The 21,933-nt window shown below is 56.7% G+C and overlaps 2 protein-coding genes across 2 annotated transcripts; both read right to left on the bottom strand.

Moving 5' to 3' along the window:
• Positions 1-383: 383 nt before the first annotated feature.
• BESB_010090 (RecF/RecN/SMC N terminal domain-containing protein) lies at positions 384-14,327 on the bottom strand (the record flags this gene model as incomplete). Its single annotated transcript, XM_029359763.1, has 23 exons — positions 384-650; positions 1,097-1,305; positions 1,577-1,700; positions 2,144-2,857; positions 3,206-3,382; positions 3,592-3,713; positions 3,972-4,119; positions 4,583-4,672; positions 5,387-5,488; positions 5,861-6,084; positions 6,505-6,703; positions 6,963-7,103; positions 7,672-7,800; positions 8,095-8,304; positions 8,658-8,797; positions 9,037-9,286; positions 9,776-9,838; positions 10,356-10,463; positions 11,275-11,418; positions 11,705-11,815; positions 12,452-12,679; positions 13,224-13,430; positions 13,944-14,327. 23 exons carry the CDS (start codon positions 14,325-14,327, stop codon positions 384-386), a joined length of 4,491 nt encoding a protein of 1,496 aa, XP_029222676.1.
• A 2,471-nt stretch (positions 14,328-16,798) lies between these two features.
• On the bottom strand, positions 16,799-18,055 carry BESB_010080 (rhoptry kinase family protein ROP37 (incomplete catalytic triad); the record flags this gene model as incomplete). Its single annotated transcript, XM_029359762.1, has 1 exon — positions 16,799-18,055. One exon carries the CDS (start codon positions 18,053-18,055, stop codon positions 16,799-16,801), a length of 1,257 nt encoding a protein of 418 aa, XP_029222675.1.
• Positions 18,056-21,933: the final 3,878 nt, after the last annotated feature.

Here is a 21,933-nt window from a genome sequence, read left to right as displayed (position 1 = left end):
CACCAAGCCACAAAAAACAGATGTAAAAAAAAAACTGCCAAGGAGTTTGAGAAAAAACGAAGACTGTCTCCCACCTCCTGAGTTGACCTGGAAGGGGACTGCATTCCTCGCGCATTCTTGTATTCCTTACGCGTTTATATTGGCACGCTTTACGTGCGCTCTACATCCCGTAACTCTGCAAACGCGCTTTCGTTCGTCACAACGCATATTCGCTTCCCTCCTGGTTTTCTGGCGATTCGTCCTCTTTGAAGGATCTAGAGACGTGAGCGACGCCCGCCTGAGCATTCGTTCCTCCGCCTGCCTTGGCTTCCCCTGCTCGGGTTGCTGCTGCGGTCCCCTACGCGTTCGCCTCGCTTTTTAAATCTTCTTCCGTTTTTGCCGATTTACGCCCCGTCCGGAAGCTCCAGAAGCGGAGTCTGCGCGAACTCGTCTCGCGCCTTCCCCTCCCGCTTGCGGCCTGTCTGTAGAACCGGCGACACGAAGGGTGCGGCGAAATTGCCCTGGTCACCCAGCGCCGGCGCGGCGCGCTTGTTGCCGTTCAGCTCGAGTCTGTTTTCGGATTTGTTTTCGTTTTTGTTTTCGTCGCAGGAGAACCGCCCCGGGTCGACCGCGACAGACTTGGTCACGTCGTGCGTCTTGTAAATTCCCACCTGAAGAAAAGCAAATGTGAATCAGACGCCCCACCATGCCCGCGAGGAAGCGCGAAACCAGGACGACCGACGGATGTGGAAGAGAGAACAGCGGCTGCCTTCTAGAAGTAACCGACCGATGAAACTCCCTCGCAAGTCGCCTCGCGGGTCTATCTGCCCCTATTATCGAACTCATGTCCCATATCCACACCCATGAGCTGGTCAAGAATCGAAGGAGAGCCCAGCGAGCACGCACGGCGATTTGTCGGGTCGATCTAGATCCCCTAAGCGCCTAGTGTGACTCCGGCGAAACCAAATGAACATTTGCATGCAGATATGCATGCTTACTCGCGCTTCTGAGCTCGAAAGCGAGTCTCTTCTAGGTGATGCAACACATTCACAGCATACAGAGGAGTGAACAAAGGGAACATACGAGAGAGAGAGAGTTTCAGTCACTTTTGACGTACGAGGCGGTTCGCGAGTTCGAAGAGCTGGTTTCGCAGTGATATGATGATGAACTGTGCGTCCTTCGCTTTCTGCTTCACGAAATTAGCGAGAATCGAGACGTTGCGGTAGTCGAGCGCGGCGTCAATTTCATCGAGGAAGTACACGCACGTGGGCGAGTAGTGGTGCAGCGCGAAAACCAGTGACAAACTGCTCAGCGTCTTCTCTCCTCCTGAAGAAGAGGTAAAACGTTCAAAAGGTTGCAAATACGGTTCGGCGCGATTGAGTGCAAGGACGCTTCAGAAACGAGCCTCAAAAAAAGCGAAAAGAAGTGCGAAAAAGACGCCCGCCTAGTCAAAAAATGTGATGACAACGCCGTTTGCAGCGGCTGCAGGAGAGACTGCTGTGAGAGAACCGCCAAAAGGCCGCATGCAGATGCCGTCCAGCGTTGAAGTGACACAGCGTCTCCTCTCCTTATTGAGAAGTTCTCGATAGTGCCGCACCTGAGAGATGCTGAATCAAGCGCCAACTTTTCTTCGGCGGCCGCACGGAAAGCAGAATGCCCTCTGAAAACGGGTCTGAGGAGTCGACCAGCTCGAGTTCTGCGTCGCCTCCTTGGCTGAGCATCTACGCGGAAAAAAACAGAAACGATGCTGCACGGACGTGTCCACATTTGTATCACAGGCACCGGACGCCTACACACACATATATACATAGACATATATACACATACATATATATGTATATCTATATATACACCGAGTGCAGGCATTTTTCGATTTCGACAGGGCTTCGGCGCCCTGGGACAATCACCTAGAAACTTTCGTGCGAATATGCGCGCGTCGTCTGGCTCTTTCCTACAGACTGAGCACACGATTCCTCGCCCGTAAGGTCAAAATGCGGAGTAGACGGAAAGGAAAATGGGTCAGGCGGTGAATGTGCACAGCAGTGTTAAAGGAGATACATTTATAGTGTGCGTCGAGCCGCCACGCGTCGGCAGGTGCATCGAGTTTCGGATGCTTCTCAGTCGAGCGCAGACCGCTAGGACTGGAGCTCGTGGCGGCGCGTACCCGGTAGGTTTCTTTGAGTTTGGCCGCGATGATCACAAACGCATCCATGAACTCCTTCTTTCGTTCTGCGCAGAGGAGGTCGACGTTTCGCTTGGAAGCCTCGCGCGCCTTCCAGGCTTTCTGCATCTCGTCCTCCTTCCTCTCGTACTCTGTTTTCTTCTGTCTGTACAGCACGAGTGCGTGGAGGCTGCCGCCGCCCTCGCCCGCGCCTGCAGCTGAGGCGGCGGCTTTCCCCTTCTTCTGATCGACCGCGAACTTTTGTTTCTCGGCGAGCAGCGTCTTTTTGTCCAGGGTGCGCAGGTGCGGGGCGGAGAGACGCGTCTCCAGGCGGAGCTGCTTGAGCACCTCGCCGAAACGCCGCCGCAGCAGCGACGGGAAATCGTCCTCGCTGCTCGCCTCCGCTTCCTCGTCTTCCGCGTCAGCAGAAGACGCTCCTCTTGCGGCGTCGGACGCGCGTTCGTCACCCTCTTCTGCCACGATTCTCCTCTTCTGTCGGCTCCTGCCGGCTTCGTCCTGTGCGTCGAGATCCTCCATCTCGGCGTCGTCCGCCCCAACCGCTTCCTCAGGATCCACTTCGCCTTCCTCGCGCAGCATCTTGTCCAGCTCGCTCAGCTTCTCGAGTGACGCCGAGGCGACCTGCAGCTGCGCCTGTCGCGCCTGACTCGCTTGCTCGACTGCAGCTTGCAGCGTCGTGAGTTGATGCTGAACATCGAGCTGCAGAAACGACACAGAGGACCGACGCACGCGACTGTGAAAACTGCCCGTACCCGCGGACGGATTTGGCCACGCAGCCGCGCCCTCGACGCACCGTCTGCGAGTTTTTTTCCCAAAAACTCGCAGACGATCCAGATAGGCGACACAGCGGACAGGAGCAACGCCCAGATGAGGCGGAGAGAGACAAGGAAGGCCGAACGGCAGACCTCGGCGGCAGAAAGTGAAAAAAGACTGAGTATGGATTCGCCTCCACACGCACACGCCAGCCACCGCGCCAACACGCAGCTCCAGACGGGCAGACGAGGCGCGCACGGAGAGCCACGCCGCGTCACTCGTGAGGCCGCTTACCGTGTTCAGGCCAAGTTGCTTGATCTCTTCTTCAACTGATTCTTTCTTTGCTTTGAGTGTTTTTATCTCCTCCTCGAGTTTCCTCCTTTCTTCATCAATCTTTTCCTTCTCTGCCAACACCCCCTTCGCCTCCTCCTCCATCTGCGCAAGCTGCTCGGAGATCTCCGTCAGCCGCGTCTGAAACAAAAAAGCGAAAAAGCAAACACAGTTCTCACAGCTCTCGTCGCACACGAGAGAGACGCGTGAGGCCGCTTGCAGCGAACGCGAAAAAGGCCACACGGCGAGACGCGCGACAGGCAGCCGAGCGGGAACACTGCGAGACAGAGAACAGACAGGACAGCAAAAGTGGAGAAGACCTCTCCATAGACAGAATCGAAAACTCCTACCTGGTGATCAGCGATTTCCTTGGTGAGACGCGCGTTCGCGCGCTTCAAATTCTCGCACTCGACTTGCCGGTCTGTCGCTTCCTTCACCTGGAACGCGACCTGCTCCTTGAGGCGGTTCAAGTCTACACACAGAGAAACAGAATTGACGGGGGCAGAGTGCATCCATAGCGAGTGAGAAAGAACGCGCGCTCTCCCGCGTGCGCAGAAAACTTCCTTGTGTGTCGCGTCTTCCCCTGAGAGGCAGCATCGAGCGTGAATCCGACACAAAAGGCGACCCTCCGCCAGCCCAGATTTGATTTGCCGCGTGTCTGTCTCTCGAGAAAAGCTCCGGCCGACTCTCCTTTATTTCTGCGGCCTTGGCGACAAGCGTTGGCTCTCACTTCTCTCGGCGAGCAGAAGCTTGTTCTTCCTCTTCTTCATTTCGTCTCCACCGGCGTCTTGCAGCTGCTGGTGCAGCTCAGCGACGACTTTCTCTTGCTCCTTGACATCCGCCAGGCCCTTCTGTTGCTTTTCGCTCGCTGCATCAATCTAAAAAAAATTGAGAGAACACGACTGGACACAGGAGAGATCGGGCTTGGCTCACACGGAGACTATATGACACCCGTCACACTCGAGGGCGTGCGTGTATCGCGTGAAAACCACTCGCGAAGAAAGCACTCAGGAGAGAACTAAACAGAAACACTGAGAGGCCGGCGCCAAGCGACGAAGGAAGGCCTAACACTCGCAGTTGTCCGCTAGTCTGGGAAAGCCTCGCGTCGGCAAGCATATACGTATGTGCATGACGCAGCTGAGGAGACGGGCATCGACCAGCGCGCCTGGCGCAAACGCAGATATATATATATATATACATATATATATATATATATATATATATATATATATATATGAGGGGAGTTCGCGATGCTGACACAGAGAGACACTTCGCCTGCGGGAGCCTCCCCCATCGGATTTGGGCGGGGGATGGGTAGGGGGGGGGACTGGAGAGGTTTACCTCCTGCTGAAGCTTCGCGAGCTTCTTCCGCTCCTCGGCTGTCAAGCTCTCTTTGCTGTGCGCCTTCAGCCGGTCCGAGACCTCTCGAATCTGGTAAAAATCGAAAAAAAGCAGAAGGCTGCTGGTGCGTAAGGCACAGGAAGGGCTGCAGAGACGAATCCGCTGGCAATGGATCTTCTCTTGGTCTCTGCAGAGTGGCATCGCCGATTTCACTGCGGCAGCGTCCAAAGAGACCTTGCACGAAACTCGCCTGCCGTACGCAGCAAAGCTGCGCACGCTTCTATCAGAGACTGCCGCATCGCCAGACCGGATTACGAAGTCATCAGTGCCTATACTTTTTATCTAGCCCCGAGCCCACGCGAGACGGGCGCGCCGCGCGGAATTCGAGGCGAGTGCGGAGTTGTTCTTCAGCTAGCATCAGAGACCTCCGTGGACGAATATTGGTGCAGATGCATGCAGTAAAATGGTAAAATATACGCCGTATACGAGGTATCTCTGAGCACAGGACCGACGGAAAGACGCCGCGCAGCATCAGGTTCACGTCCCACGCACCTACACCGCCCCGCCTGGAGAACGCGGCGCAGCGATATAAATGTAAACAGAAGATGTGTGATACAATTAGAACGCAAAAAAGGTAATATAAAGTGCTTTTCTCCAACCCGTGTCCACGAGAGACAACAGCGTATTAGAATCGAGATGCCTCGCTGGCAAAAACCACACAATATCGACGTATTTGCGTTATCCTGAACACATTTCACAAGTGAAACCCGAACGAGGGAGCCTCCAACTGAATTCGCGGTTTACCTGCCTCTCTGCAGCCTGAACGTCCTGCTGAAGAAGCGCCACGCTGTTTTCCGCTTCGTCCTCCTGCGCGTCCAGACGCGATAGCTGCTCCTCAAGTTCTTCCTGCGCAGCATGCACACCAAACAAGCCAATGCAACGCTCTCAGGCACACGGGCGTTTGCAAAACAAAAAAGAGTGCATGCAGCCCTTATACATATATATATTTATACAAACGATATAAGCATCCATACATACACCCATACATACATACATACATACATACATAAATACAAACATATATACGCACACATACACACATACAAATACATGTTGTGGAGTTCGGGTGCAGGAGGAAACATGCCACCGCGGAACGGCTCAAGAGAGCCGCGTCTATGCAAGTGCCCTTGGAGTCTTTCCTTCCCCAAGTCGCCTTCGCTCGCGCGGCTCGCCCCATGATGGTGCTTTCTGTCGCAGCGCGTCGGTTCGTCGACTCACGATCTCTCGCAGCGCCGCCTGCAGCCTCTGCTCCATCGCGCGGATGCTTTCCTTGAGCTCAGGCAGCAGCCGTTCCTCCTCTTCGTCATCTCTCTCTTCTTCGCGGATGCTCGCCGCGCCCGCGCCGTCAGCCACGCGGATGCCTTGCCCGTTGCTGCGCTCGCGGACGCCTCCGCCGACCATGCGCCCGTCGACTTCAATCAACCCGCCATCCAACGTGACCACTGAAAAAATAAACAGAAAGATTCGCGGACACTCGCGCCCAGCAGAAGTTATCCGTGCTCGAGGCGCAGCAAACACACGCCAGACTTGCAGTGTGCTTTCGCACCCTGAAGCGGAGAAGGCTTGACTGCACAAACATATATATATATATATATATATATGGATGTACCGCTCGCGCGCCGCGCACCTGTCTGCTGTGTGACTTTATTGCGCGCTGAACAAACAGACGTATTCGCCTGGGCAGTACGCAAGGCGCTATCTCGACACAGGTTCGCTCGAGGATCCGCGATCTCTGAGCGTCACGCATCCACCGCATGTCTGTCGCTCTCTGCATTCGCGCTGCGTCGATGTGCCTCTGCACTGTGGCGCAGAGGGCCTGCAGATGCGCACACACGCGTGCGACTAGTTTTTCTTTTCCGTACCGCGCTTCCTCTGCGAGTAGGCGATGCGCGTCGCTTCGTCCATGTTCGGGGCGACGATGGTGTCTCCCACAGCTTTGTAGAAGGCGATGCGGTACCGCTCTTTCTTCAGAGAAACGAGGTCAATCAGGCGCGGAAACGGCGACTCGCTCGCCCGCGCTTCCGCGTCGGAGCGCTGCATGTACCCAGAGAGATCTCGTTCCTACGCAGAGGAGACACGCGCGCGCACGCAGACAGTTTGGAAGTTGAGGCGAGCGACGCGCGAAGAAGCGTGAGGCAGATAAACGCTCACGACGCGTGAGAGACACGAAGGCGAAAAGTGTTGAAGGCGGCTGCAACCCCGCGAACGCAAACGTGCGCTGGAACGCCCCACACTGCCGGCACAGCATATGCGCCTTCCACTCTGACGACGACGCCGTTGAGGAGAAGATCGGAGAGCAAGAGAGAGAGACGGAACTTACCAGAACCTGCAGCGCCAGCACGTTGACGCGCCCCAGGTCCTTCTGGCGGAGAACTTGAAAGACGGCTGTCGCGTCTTGCGGCTCCTCGACGACGAGGAAGGAGCAGAATCCTCCTCCCGCTGCCATAAACGCCTTTTCGTACTGCGAAACAAAAGATCACAACAAACCCAGAGACGGCGCGTTCCTCCGCGCAGACCGAGGCACAAAAATGGACAGAACGCTCGGCTCCGGTGCAAGGCCGGCTGCGTGGATAAGGGCGGCGAGGCCTGAGCGTCGCGCGGCGCGCTCTCGTCAAAATACACACAAAGATACACGCACATGCACATAACTAAATAAAAATATACATATACTCAGCCGCAAATAGTAGCTCGTACTGCACCAAGAGAGAGTACAACGTGGAAACGAGCTACAGTAAACGATGCATAGTGTAGGACAGTATCCCTACCAGCGCTGCCCACGACTACACCTGTGACCACCTAGAGTAAACAGGAAGATAAAACCAGGAATAGCGGCGCATATATATATATATATATATATGCCGATGCTCGTATAGTCTTTCTGGCTGTACAGGCATGCTCCCTCGAGGTCGTCAAGTGGAGTCACATTGAACAACTACGTGCATGCGTGTGTCTATCAGACTGCACGCACGAGAAACGTTCGCAGCCGTAATTTTTCTCTCCCTCGTAAAGCCGAAACCTGTGAGCCGCACCTTTCTGTCGATGCATCCGAGTTCGCCGAGTCTGTCGTGCAGGCCCCTGATTTCTCCCTTCCTCTTCATCTGCTGCAGGACTTGCATGACGCGGCTGTTAGACCGCGACTCGACGCGACGCGCTTCGATCTGCGAAGGCGAAAACATCCCACCCTGTCGGCGCGTCGCAGTGCCGTCAGTCTCCGTCTCCCCGCGCTGCCAGTTGGCGCTCAACGGACGCCCGCGAGCCTCGAGACGCCCGCCGCCCCGCGGCACGGCGCCTTCCCAGCTGATCGCCTTCTGCGTCGCACATGTTTTAATGAGGGACTTTTCATCTCAACTTGTAGACACTTCAACTGCGTTATCGATGGAGTCCTATCCCTGGATTCTCCACTCAGCGTTTTTACGCGCTGGGGAACGGCTGTCTGCACAGAGAGTGCTCACCTTGTGCGCCTTCGTCTGCGTCTCTCGCAGCTTTTCGCGCAGACTCTGGACTTCAGCGGCCAGAGCCTCCTTCCTCTTCCGTGCGTCCCTCCGCTCAGTCTGAATCGCCTCGAGCAAGTTTTTCTTCTGCTCTGTGCCGGTCGCTCGGTCCTGCAGCAACTGCCGCAGCTTCGTCAGATTCTCCTCCAGACTCCTGTGCTCCTGTTCGCCCTGAAGGCGCGGAGACAGACGCCGAGACAGAGAGACACTCGTGGCCAAAACGCACGTGAAGAGCAACGAGGCGTGGTGCATGCAGTCCCCCTCGGCGGCGGAAACAGTGACACAGCTCGTGCCAAACGCAGTCCCTCGAAAAAAACTTCTACCTGACAACGGAGAGAGCCGTAACAGCCGGGGCTGCGGGAGCACGGGAGGGGGCGGAAAGAGGGCGCTTTTGGAGAGCCCTCGATGGAGCGCGAGCGCCTGAAGGGTTTGCGCGTCTGGGCAGGAGTGCGGAAGATTTATGCACAGCACGCTCTTTGCAGACATCCAGCGAGCATGCGTTTCGTGGACATGCAGCAACTTACGCGAAGTCTCTTCTTCTCTAAAAGAGAGCTTTCTTTGTTGAGCTTCGCCATCGTCTTCATCTGGTCGTCGAGGGCCGCCTGCAGCGGCGCGAGGCGCTTCTCGGCCTCGCTGTGACGCGACGCCAGCGTGCGCACTTCGTCTGGAGTTGGAAAAAAAAACGAGGAAAAAGCGAACGTCGTGAGGAGAAGCCCCAGGAGAGACAGAGCCGCCGCACCCCTCCCCCTCGGTGACAAAAACGACGCACAGACACAAAGGACGCGACGAAAAGACAAGGCGAGCAGGTCTCCGAACACGGCCGAGACATCCCCTTCTTTGCGGAAAGGTCGAGAGACTTCGCCGCGCAGGCGCTAACGTCTCCTCGTGTGGGTAGCGTCCTACCTTTGATGGAGTCCCTGTAGCTCTCAACGTCGTCCTTCGCCTTCTCGTAAGCCTCTTCGGCGGCAGGGATCTGAGTTCGCTTCTCGTCGACTTCCTTCTGCCGCGACTCGATCAGGCGCTGCTCTTCCTCGCGCTTCTGCGAATTTGCCTTCACCTTCTGCGTCTTCTCCTCGGAAGCCTGCGCTTCGCTGAACAGCTCGTTCCGCAGCTCCTCGTCGCGCCACACCATCTGGTTGAACTTGCCGTCGACCTAAAATTCGAAAAAAGGAAAAAATCGTGAAGGTGCGCCCTCCAGCAACATAAGACCATGTCCGCGGCTCAAGGCGAGCGTCACAACGCACAAGGCGTCGTTTGTGAACAGGAACGAAACGAAAAAGGATGGCAGCAAAAACACAAAGTATCCATTTCGGTTCTGCACACGAGCGGCTGCGAATCACGCAAAGACGCACACGATCTACCATCACATTCTGTCGACTTCCACGAAACGCTTGTTATTTGGGAAACATCTACTTTGTCTCCACGTTTTACGAGCCACAAACGTCTAGCCTCTTGCCCCTCGCGAGACCTCGGGCTGCAGCCGTTAGCATGGCCTCAGCGAAAAAACGAGACATGGGCGTCGCGCGGGAACCCAGTATGGAAGACGCTGCTTTTCGGGGAGGATTCGGCAGAGAAGCAGAGCGCACGCTTCAAAGTGCACGTGCGCACACCGCGTGATTCTGGGCCTCCAGAGCCGCTATACCTCGGCGAACTGCGTCTGCAGTTTTCTGTCTTTCTTGAAGAGATCATCCAACTCTTTGCTGAGCTGCAGAGGACACGCGGACGATCGCACGAACAAATCGCATGCACACATCACACACCTCGAAACCGGTGGATATATGCGCACATGCATGCATGGTCCTGTATCTGTATGTAAACGTGCCCTGGTGAGTCGCTGAAGCGTCTTTCTACCGACTCCAGGCGGTAAAACAGACCTAGACGGGAAGATGGGGCGGCTCGATGCAAATACAGAGACAGACGATATCGACGGACACCGAAAGGGCTGCTGAAAGACGGCATCGTTTTGTGCATTCTGTGTATATAGAGATGCGTATATTGACGCCTGCACCGACAGGAGCTGCAACTAGATCGCGCCATGCTTTTCCACGCAAAAAAGCCGATTCACGCATTTTCCTCGGAGCCGCGCGTAGCCGGCGGCGATCGGCGAGACAGATGCGGGCACGCGGCGCGGCGGACTCGAACAGGAAGTCCCGGGATAGCGGTAAAAAAAGAAAAAGAGAGCAAAGAGGCTAATAAAGACCAATACGCGCGGGAGAACTCACCGTCTCAAACTGCTTCGCGAGCGCAGCGCCCCTCTCCTCGTCTTCTTCTTTCTGCTTCTCCAGCTTGGCCAGCTCGCGCCGCCTCTCGCAGTACGCGTTGCTCAACTCCTGGATCACACGTGATAGAGACACGCGCACAAGAAACATGCAAAGACAAGACGAAAGAAGAAGTTCGGGGCAGATACTGATGGACGGGGGTATCCATGCAGGTGCTCATGTGGATGTAGATACATGTATGCAACCCTTTAATTAAGAAGACATTAATTCCTATTTTAAAATAATTAGTGTTTAAATACGCGAATGTAATATTAGTCCTATAAACGTGGATGATAGTGAAAATATTTATTTCGAAAACTATAGAATAGAGCAGTTGCAGTGCACGTATGTATGAATAAACTGAGCAAAGCAGAGAGTCACACACAGGGCGGCAGGCAACAGAAGAACACGACAGACGGAAAAACGTCTCGCAGAGTCTTTTATGTCAGAGGCACGTATACCACGCTACGGCTTTCTGATTGGCTCGCTCCGTTCGCTCTCTCCCGTCCGCCCTCTCCCTGCTTCACTGCCGGGGGACTTGGGCTGTGCCTTTCGCTCAGAATTTTGTGCTCTTCCACTTGTTTTTCGCTCGAGTTTTCCACCACTTTCCCTGCGCCGAGCCCTTAACCGCGGGTTGGGGCCGCGCCCTCGCTGCTGATCCTTTTTCTCGTTCGCCCTTCCCCCTGTGGCGCTGCGCGCGAACGAGTGCATCTCTCCAAACGCATTCCGCAGGCAGCCTCCACGAGAGTGTACACGCTGAGTCTTGACTGTTTTCTGCTTCACCCGGCACGCTCTCGCATGTGCGTCGGCGCGCTCAGCTGCATACTCTCTGCGCATCCCCGCCGGCGCCCGTTTTCACTTTGCGCGCCGCCCGCGAACCTACCCGCCCGTCGAGCGCGGCGAGCAGCAGCGCGTTCAGTTGGCTCCGCCTTTCGAACTGGAGGAACTTGACGGCTTCGTGCTTCGGGCCCTCTAGCTGCTTGACCTCCAGGCCGGCTGCGCGGCAGCGGTTCGCTTTCTCTTGGTACTGAGAGGACAGCACCAAACGCAGGACAGGCGCGATCCCAGCAGACAGACGCGCACCGCACAGATGCGGGCTGCTCTGGAACGTCTCGGAGCCGCAGGGCTCGCCCCGCGGACATGCTGCGCGGACGAGACAGGACGCGTCTCCGAGCCGAGCCTCCAAGAAGAGCTGAGCCCAGAGGAAACGAGAAAGCGCACGACACAGACATACCCGCAGGAACTCGAAGCGCAGACCCCACACAGAGGGAAGACACAAAGCCCCGTCCCCCGGGCCGTCAAGTGAACTGCACCTGTTGGCACGACGCCTCGTAGTCCTCCTGCGCCTTCTGGATGGGCTCGATCAGCCGGTTCGAGCCCACGAGCTCCTCGAGGTACTCAAGCAGGCCCGTCTCCTCCGGCCGCTGCAGACAAAAGAGAGACACGCAGAAGACGCGCGTCGCGCGAGGAGGCGCCGCAAGCCCTCATTCCCGCGACGAAACAAAAAACGCGCAGAGCGCAGGCGCACCAGGGCTCTGTGTGAGAAGCCCTACGAGGGCTGCCCGCCTGGCCAGTCTCTTCCCCAGCCCACGAGAAGAAGAGAGTCCCGACCGGAGAACGGGTTGCCTTCGCCCTAGCGGGGGGGACGGAAGAGCTAGACGGCGGAGAAAAGAAAGGGAGCAGGCAGAAGCACATGTGCAGCCTCACGCGCCATCTCAGCACATGTGTGCGCGACCACAGAGGCAGACGCCGACCGTCTTTTTCCTCGGGGGCCGAAGCAAACAGAGCACAAGGCTCCCCTTTTCTCTCTCCTCTCTCGTGTCTCTCTCTGCTTGCGCCTGCCCCCGCTCCGCCAGGCCGCTGCTCCTCTCGTCGCGCGTTCGTGGTATGGGTACCCTCCTCAGGGTGCACCTTTTCCTCCTCGCCTCCTCTGCATCGCTCAGCGTCTCACCCTCCCTCTACCTTCGCTTCTCCCGCTCTCCCGGTGCGCGCAGCCCTTCTGCAGCGTGTCGCGTATCTCTCTTGTTCGGGCGAAGCCCTCTCGCGGTCCTTGCTCTCACCGTCGCTTTGGGCTTCATGAGCGCGATTTGCTCGACTTCTCCCTGCAGAATGAGGAAGCGGTTGTTTTGCAGGTCGAGGCCCTTGGACTTGAGCAGCTCGACGACTTGGCGCTGTTGAGCCTTCTGGCCATTGACGCGGTACTCGGTCGAGTTCGACGCGCGCGAGACCTCGCGGGAAATCACAAACTGCGAACTGGGCACCACCTCGTAGGTCTCCGAATCTGGGTCCTGCGACACGCGCAAGCAAAGCCACAAACACTTCCGTCTCCTGAACCCACGTCACCGCGCCGCCGCCCCCCCGGTGAGGCTACAGCAGACGTCGAAAGCAAAGGAGGCACAGCAAACAGGCCGAGCCCAAAGGCACGAAGCCAGGTGGAGAGCAGGAAGAAAGAAGCGGAAGAGTGCGCTCCTGCCTGCATGTCTCCGCATTCAAGGCACGCCGCGGTGCCGCCTTCGTGTCGCGCGGCCTCCTCCTTGCTAGTAGCCTGTGGCTTGGTGGTTCGCGCTCCACGTGTTTGAGTTTCGCAGTACGCTTCGTTGGGCGTTGGCTGGCGTATGTCAAATTCAGCAGCAGCTGTTTGGCGTCTCGTCTCGGCCCTCCAAAGCAAGACACTTGTGTCTTAATCTGTCACCGCCGCGCAAACTGCGCGCTAGCGTGAGCGCCAGGGGCCGCGGCTGCCGGAGCTGCCTGTCGTTTGCAGCGCGTCTTGCTTCGCCGCTTCGCTGTCTGTCTCTTCTCTCCTGGGGCGTTCGCATAGAAGCCCCGTCTCACCTGGTCGATGATTTCTTGGAAGAAAACGGTGACTCGCGCAGACTGCAGCGGTTCGCCCCCCGCCCCGCCGGCGGCCGCGGAGTTGTGAATTAACTCGACGACGTTCTTCAGCCGAATCTGCTGTGCACGTCGCCCAAACACAAAAAGCATTGCGTCAATCACGTTGCTCTTGCCGCTGCCGTTCGGGCCGACGATCGCCGTGAAGCGCTGAAAAAGCAGACGCACGCGGAAGAGAGCGACATGACGGCGCGTGATCCGGACCCACCTCGAACGGGGACGCAGGAGAGTGCGGCAAGAGACAGTCTCCCCCCCAGAGCAGAACCCGAGGACGCCTGAGCTAGTCGACGCGCCCGCCACGCGCACCGACTCGCTCCCAGTACCGCCCCACCCCTTGAGGGCACCGTGGGGTCTGCCTTCGGGGGTCTGGCTCAAGAGCAGGTGTCTGCAGGGAGAGAGGACCTCGCGCGAGACGTGTGCGCGGACGGTTCGAAGAGAATGCGGCGGCTGTTTAAATTGCGGTCGTCTCCTGTATGCATCTATGGCCCCTGTCGCCGCTGCGAGGGAGGGGGAGCTGTGTAGGCGTGCAACTTCCGCCTGTCGTGTCGCGTCCACGGCCGGCGAGTGACGCTACCAGGGGCGCTGTGTGTGTCTCATCAGAGCCTGTATTCGACTCGGACTTCCGTCGCGTGCTTTCTTCTCTCTCCTGCGTGGACTCCTCACTTTGTGGAAGGGGCCGATGACCTTCTTTTTCCCGTAGCTCTTGAAGTTCTCAAGTACGACGCGTTCAATCATCAAGCGCTTCCGGGGGGGAGGCGGCAGAAAAGGCGCAAGAGCGGCGTCTCCGTCGGTGGACTCTCCGCTTTCTTGCGGCCGCGCGGCAGCCTCAACGTCCCTCCCCCTTCCTCCATCACGCGCCGCGCACGCAGCTTGGCTCTCCACGAGCGCCAGAGGAAGGGCAGACGCAGCCGGGATGACACACTCAACGTCTCCAGCGGCCGCCGCTCCGGCCTCGGCTGCGAGGAGACTCCCTTCTTCAGCGCATGCAGCCCGTGCGGTGTGTGAAAACGCGGCGTGGGCGTCGACATTCGCAGGCTCCTCCCTCATCGCGGATCCTTCCTGAGAGCTCGGGGCAATGAGACACGCCTCAGGCAGATGGGCAATGTCAGGAGATTCAGTGGGATTTCGGCGCAAGCAAAAGCAAGGGAAGGGAAGACGCGAATAAGGACCCCTCCACCTTCTTCACTTTCCTCGCCGGAGCCTTCCTTATGCTCTCTGCATCGCCGTCAAAAGCCTGGTGTGCTAAGCTGGCGCGGCCGGCCGTTAGCGATCTCGCCCGCACCAGCACGTCGCAGAGGCTGGGGAAAGAAAGTCACTGGAGCAGGCAGCACTCGCGTGACTTAAGCACAGAGAGAGGAAAAGCGCGGTGACGGGCGAGTAGTCCCTGCGAAAAGGGAGCGATTTGTGTGCGTACGGAAGTCTCGGCGCGTACCAGAGCACACGCCGTTGGAAGCCGTGCAGACGGCGTGGAGTGACGAAGTCCAGGGGAGCCAGAGAACGCAGAATAAGAAGGCAACAGCAAAACACTAAGGGCGAAGAGCAGAGGGACGGGAAGTCTGTCAGAAGCAAGGGCAAGACGCGGAAGGCGAAGGAACGCAAAGCAGGCATGCGCTGTACGGTCCGCCAGTGTAGTGTGCTGGCATGCTCACACGGAGACAAGCTTTTCCTAACGGCCCAGAGGTGTTTTAAAACAGATGGAAATCCAGGCCCTTCATACGGCTCATGGTCCTCATGGCTGAAACATTCGCACTCCGGTAGGCTTTCGCGTCTGCTGGCCGTCCTCGGGGTGGGCAGGACCGCGCATATTACCTTGCATGCAGCCAAGACCAGCGTTGCAAGACAGGAGCAGAAAAATATGGAAACTTTTGCGAACGAGCGCAGCTCGCTCCATCGATTTCGAGACGCTTCGGAAGCGATCGCCAACTTCCCGCGGATGGCTGCTCTACAGTGTGGCACCGTTTAGTCGACCCTGAAAATATCGCGGTGCCTTCTGCACATGCGACAGGCAGCATCGTGCGGATAGACATCCAGTTTTTGTCGTTCATTCGCGAGACCACACTCTCACGCTGGGTTTCTCATCAAGGCAAACAGAGAGCGAGCAACACGGAAACGAGATCCTGTTTTCAATCCTGAAGTGTGAAAGTGGGCGGCTGCTCCGTCGTGCGTTATGCAGTAGATGTCTGCATGTATACCGAAAAGCCTGTTGTGTCTGACCTCCATTCCCGTGTTCAGCAATGGGGCGGTGACGTCTCACTTGTGGCTCGGTTGGTTTATTCATGCGCATGTTTTTCTGTGTGGAGCCGCCGTCCTTGATGTCCGACCTAGAACGATGAACGGTGCCTTTCCACCTGTGTATATCAGGTTTTGCCACCTGGGTGTCTGAGCTCCGCGATCACAGCTGTTCTTGCCCAGCGACCGATTCGCGTTCACCCATTGGTTTCCCGATAGGTCACTGAAGTGTGCCAGAGAACTCCATGCGTTCTTTGCATCCCCGTTTTGGTGCGGGGGACGAAACGCGAGGAAACGCGGTTAACATCCCCCCGTGTGGCACTTTCTCTCACGCCAGTTGTGTAGCGCCGCGCCTATAGCTGTGCAAAAACGCACATTTGTAGCTTTTGGCTTCCTCAGTTGATGCGGCTCACGGCTGACACGGCGTGTTGCTGCGCGGAGAGATCCAACGCCATTAATTTCACGTGTACGTGAAATAATGGTAATTCAAGAAGGGGCGTATTGATAGTCAAGAATGGAACATCGGAACAAAGAAGGAAACATTCTTACGGGCGTGGGAAGCGGAAGGCTGTTGGCTGCCAGTATGCCTAGCGTGGCTGCGCGACGTGCATACACACAGTCCAGCTGGGTGTTCCCCTATGCGACGTCCTACAGAGGGGGTGCCAGCGTCGAAAGAATTTGAAGAGTACCATCGTGCAGCAGACAAGACGCTACGCTGACGGCAGTAGCCGGGCCCGGAACTCGGTCCTATCTTCTCCAACCTTATAACTGCATACACCACCTACGCCTCTACATGCCACATAGACCGCGCTGCTGCGGAAGGCGGCAAACGTGACTCAAAGGCTACCGTATGCGCCTTCGACGATCGTGTTGGTTGTGCTGTCTCCGTACAGTGCTTGACGCGACGGGAGGCAGAGAGAGTCTCTGTTGTTCTCACCGTTCGATGGAACAAGCCACAGCGACAACCACTGTAGCGGGGGCATGTCCATCGTTAGTTCGGCAGTACTGCTCTATGCCCCGGCGAGTATTCGAATCCCTCGCATGCAACTATAGAACGCATTGCCACCGCTCACTGGCAGTTGCCATGCGATTCCCCTGTAGGTCAAAGGGTTCAATGCGAAAAAGCGGCAACTACATCCCGGCAGGCCGGCAGCGTTTTGCAATTCCTTGTCATGACAGTGGACGTGCGTGCCCAGAGTGCCTTGGATAGCCGCCTGGTGAGACAGTCTTCAAGCCACAATCGCGTCTTGCTTCTGGAAGAAACGAACAAGTGATCTTCTGCTAGCATTTCAGGTGAGAAAAAATGGGTGTCCTTGCTCTAGCTGGCGCACTGTCCACCGGGTCCCCTCCTGCGGATCGAGAAGTAACATGGCGATACTCAGAAGCTTCTTGCGTTCCTGAGTCAAGAACGGACACGAATCTCCCACAAATTTGTCCCTTTCAAGAGCTTTAAGAAATTTTTGGAGGAATTCGCGTAGGTACGTTTTGTTTTTCACTAAGTCTTGTAGTTTCCTGTCGGGAAATTCGAAGCGGAACGGTTTTTCGCCATCGCATAGTAGCTTGACGATCGTGACTCCCAGAGACCAACTGTCCCAATGCTCTGAAACGACTATCTCGTCCTCTCCATTCAGAATACATTGCGCCCTGTGGGGGTCCATGTACGAGGGAGGGGCGCCCTTACCGCAAAATGCAGTGTCTCCCATCTTTGTCACAAACCCGTAGTCGATAAGAAACAGCTTTCCACGACTATCCACGACGAAATTCGACAGCTTCACGTCTCTGTGGGCCAAACCAAGACCATGGAGGTAGCTTACAGTTTTGACCAGCGTGTAGACCAGGTACTTCAGTGCTTCGTCAGACATGGCCTTCGACCAGAATTTCGTCAAAGCCGGACCGAGGAGTGGCATCAGTAGTACCTTCTCTCCAATTACTAGCCGACCTTTCGACGAAACCTCGTCTGGGGAGCTAAGCCACGGAGATGGGAGCTTGGTGTCTTGCGGATGCGTCGAGATGAGCGTGCACAGTCCGTGACTAACGGCGATTCCATGCTCCAGTAGGTCGCCTAGAGCTGCTCGCTCCAAAAGCAACGCGTTTGCAGCCGTTTCCTTCTCCACGGATTGTGTAAGCTCAGACAAGGCATCTTGGATACTCTGTGATGACCCAGGGGCTAGGTGCCTAACGAAGAACTTCCCTGCGTAGTCTACGGCTCTACTTGATACGCTGGTGTCCTGTACACGGCATACGATACCATTTGCTCCTGAACCGAGAATTCGGCCCACACTGAGCCGAGCGGCACCGCCAGTGGTATCATATGCGTTAAACAACGATCCATTGGGTATGGCGGACCGGAAGGCTGCTTCGCGTAATTTTTGTCGCTCCGATCGGCTTGCGGGGAGCGGGGCGGTGTCGGTAGCACTGTACTCCCCAGCGACCTCCATACGCCAAGCCGTCTTTTCTTTCTCAAGTTGTCCCGACAAGACCCGCGCCACCATCTCCCGTAGATCGCTCTCTCCCGTCCGCAGCTCCTCCGATGTGATCGGATTCATTGCAGTATTTACCCACGTGCTTGGCTGTTGCCGCTGCCCTGGTGGAGAGGCCGCTGCAGCGTCGAATGCCGTGGGGCTCCAGCGTGCCCCTCTGGAAAAAAAGGGAAACCCTACGCGTAAACCAAATCGCCTGCTTCTTACCTCCTCTGATTCAATACCGGGTATTTCTGACCTTTCTTTCTTCATGAAAAAGGAAACACGGCCAAACACGGGTGTGTCGGCTAGGCGGTCGAGAACGTCGGACGGGGCACCGCTCGACCGTATCTTCGCAATACTGTGCCTTGCTGTGTTCCTCCGCCCTGCCAGGCTGTCTGCCCAACGAGAGGAAGTGGAGGCGGGCATCGGAGCAAACTGGTGCGCATGAATTTCCACGGAGTGCCTCGCTCCGATGGTGGGTCGGCCTGGGGCATTTTCGCTGAGCGGTGCTATTCTGTCGGGAGACAGCAAGACCCAGTGGTCTTCGGCATTAGTGTCCAAGGGTATTGTGAGGGAAAGGCCCAGCGCAAAAAATAACGCTGTCCAACGAAGAACTTGCTGCCGTTCTCCCATCGGAACTGCGGAGGCATCGGACAAGGGCACACTTGCCCTACGCTGAGTTCAGATGTCCAGCCGAAAGTACGCCGCAGCCCGCGATTGAGTTTTCGGCCAGAGCCAGCTTCACAGATTCACGCAGACAAGCGTTAAAGCCGGTGATGTCGGCACCGATGAACAAGTGAGATGTCTTTACGGCGGAGAGACTGTTCTCTTCTCGGTTGCAGAGCTGTGTCTTGCAGAGCCACGAGGCCTCGCTCACCCCCTTTACGGAAGAGCTTGCGTGTCGCTAGATATTCGAGACACGGCGCCGCTGTGGGCCTTTAGCTGCCACTGCCTAGCTACCTAGCTGACGGTCACTCCGGGGCTCTGAGTGCAGACCCAGCCCCTCCTCTCCGCCAGCGCGACGGTGAGTCCAGGTTCATGAGTAAGTTATTCACATTGATGCGACAGGGGCCTTAGCAGGCGGGTGGCGGCGATTCGTGCCGGATGGTCATCTGCAAGGGGCACCTGAGCACACGAAGGCGAACCTGTTGCAAGTGCAATTTTTTTGAAGGTCAGACTCGAGCCTCCTTGCATGCGGAAAACGTCCATTCGCCGCCCCCCGCGATTCGAGCGAGGTGCTGTGCGTGCTGAAAACAGAGAACTGCTGTACGGAGCACGGAGATACTTTCCAAGATTGGGGATCCCAACGGCAGACCGTGTGTATGTTGCGGTGACGCGTAAACACCTCGCTGCTTGCTATTTAGCGCTGTGTGTGCGTGATGTCGCTGCCGCCGCCGACACCCTCTGACACAACAGACAGACTGCAGATCTCCAACTGGCGAAAGATCTGAAGCATCCGCAGAAGGCACGGCTCAGCATCCCCTGGAGATGCAGAGCTGGTGCGCTGTATTCTGGAGAGGGCACCAAACACTCCTGATTTCGTATTACGCCTCAGTACTTCCGCGGAATGCCTAGAGCAAAATGAGTGGTGCGACGGTGTTCCAGGGGCCTATATCGCGCGTCCTCCCTTCTGAAAGAGCGACGGAGTTTGGTTACCGCGGTCAGAAAAGCGCAACAGTAGAGGACCTGTGGACACCTGACGGCATCCCAGCATGCCTGTGTTGACTGCTGGCGCCCAGTGAAAGGCATCTTCCTTCCAAGCAGCCGCGGCTGATAAGAACGGCCTCCCAGTTTGATGCATTGCTAGCGTCGATGAAATATTGTAGGTCTCCATGCTCCAGGCAGAGACGAGCACGTTCGCACCTATGTTAACTGACTCGTCCAAGAAAAGCGTCCGCGCTACTCTATCAGTGCCTTTGAAATGAATCCAGAAAAGAGGGCCTTACGACGTGCAGGGGAGCCACTAAGTTTCTCTTCAGGTGCCAAGATCGTTGAAAAAGCTTTATCAGAGGCAGGTGGGAACGCATGAATGGAATATGAGCCTTACCGGTCGTCCCGCTGGAGCTGTTGGTGCCATTCCGCGGGCGCCCGCCCCTGGGCGCCCTCATGCGCTGCTTGAACAATCAAAAAATTGTTCACTGTGTTGCTCGATATATGATCTATCATGCGCTTGACCTGTTTTCAGAACAGGATCTATGCGTCCTTCACACAAAGAGCTTTTGCACTTCCGCGTTGCTTCTACTTATGCCGGCATGCCCTGTTCACGGAAGCTAAGTCAATGAGCTCATACGCCAGCAACGTACCTCTTGGATTCACTTGCTCAGTCACAAGGCTGAACGCAGCGCTGTGCATAGCGCCACAGGTTGCAGTTTGTTTAGGCAACCGCCGGCTTGGGCGAGCCCAGCCAATGGTTGAAGGTCACGCCTAAGGGGGATTTGCTGCGCCTCTCTCCTTTCCACTTTTTTCGTCTCCCTTCAAGTGAAGAAACGATTCTCAGCTACAGGTTTGTCGACAGGCCACGACCACGGGCACCACAGTATGGATTTGAGTGATTTTCAAACGCTTAGCGGTCGTTCCAAAGCGGCGAAGCGTAGACGTCAGCTCGACGAGAATCCGAGAAGATGAGAGGATTGCACTCTTCACTTTGACTTTCTACCTTGGCTTAAGAGGCAAGCTGGTACGGGCGGCATGCGGGCTCCTGAAGAACTGAGCTCCTCACGTGTGCGCAGACACCCGTGAGCGTCTGTCTTGAACATTGGAGCCGACGAATCTGTACTGCCGCCAACTGCGGGGACCTGCGGCCGTGCCGATGGGAGAGAGCAAACCGACATCTACGCGTTAGGTGCACTACAGTCAGTGTGCTATTTCTAGTCGGGTCCTATCCTGGGGTATGCCGTTACGTGCGGTCAACCGGTTTCCCTGCTGTGGTATCGCGACGTGTGTGACGAGTAGCATCGCTCAGAGTACCGCGGCCTCGGCGTTGCAAGTCCTTGGTTGCTGCTGGCTAAACGACTTCCCCCGCACCCTTAGTCCCCGCCCCCTCAATAGTACGGGTCGCTGTGTCTGTCGGGAAGCGGTTCTTGGTTGTGTCAACATCAACCAGCGACGCCAGCTGTTCACACAGGGCGGATGTGCGGTTTCGTATTTTGCACTTGCTTTGGAAAGTCAATCTACCATTGCCTACCATTATCAAAGAACTGCTGGCTCTGATCACACGCAGGCATTCCTCATGAGACGCCCCACAGTTACCACAAGAGAGTGCATTCCCTTTCCGCCAGGTGTTCACAATCGAGATCCCAGTTTCCACACAAAACAGCGTCCAGCCGAATCTGCGAGCGGCTCCAGCTCGTTTCGTGCACTACACAAGTCTGTCCGCATTCACACACTGCCGCCACTGACTGCGCCTCCCCTCCTCGCGGCGCAGCCTCGGCAGGGCGTCAGGCAACAGCCGCTTCCGAGCCGACACACAGACGAACGACGGGAAACGTGGAAATTCAGGATCAAAGGGCCTGCGTCAGTTGGAAAAATTATATGTGGTGTGAGTTCCCCCGCGCACGAATTACTCGCACACTGGCAGGCCCACATTACCCATGGGAACCCTTGCTCACAATCCTTATTACGGCAAGAGGTAAACTTGCAAGGCGTCGACGTAGCATCACAGCAAGGAGAGGCGGACGAGCGACTCAACGAGTTGCGGTATTTCTTTTCAGCATTGCCGCACTGCCCCCCAGTAGGCGAACTTTGTCGACACCACAGATCCACAGTTTCTCACACTGCTGCGGGACGCGGATTCTGAGGAGAAACAAACCTCCCTCGGTCTCGCAATCAACGAGGAAGAACAGAAACGACTGACTGGCGGGTGCGCTCCTGACTCCTACGAGAGTGCTACCTACCGGCGCTGAGCGCTTCCACACCAGTCCACCAACTGGTGCAGGTGCCCGCTCCGCCTCCTTGCGTCCTCA

This window comes from Besnoitia besnoiti, chromosome I (genome assembly GCF_002563875.1).
Source record: "Besnoitia besnoiti strain Bb-Ger1 chromosome I, whole genome shotgun sequence".
In the NCBI taxonomy this organism is placed as follows: domain Eukaryota; phylum Apicomplexa; class Conoidasida; order Eucoccidiorida; family Sarcocystidae; genus Besnoitia; species Besnoitia besnoiti.
Note: the sequence above shows the minus strand (reverse complement) of the source record. Positions and strands in the feature narration are given on the sequence as shown.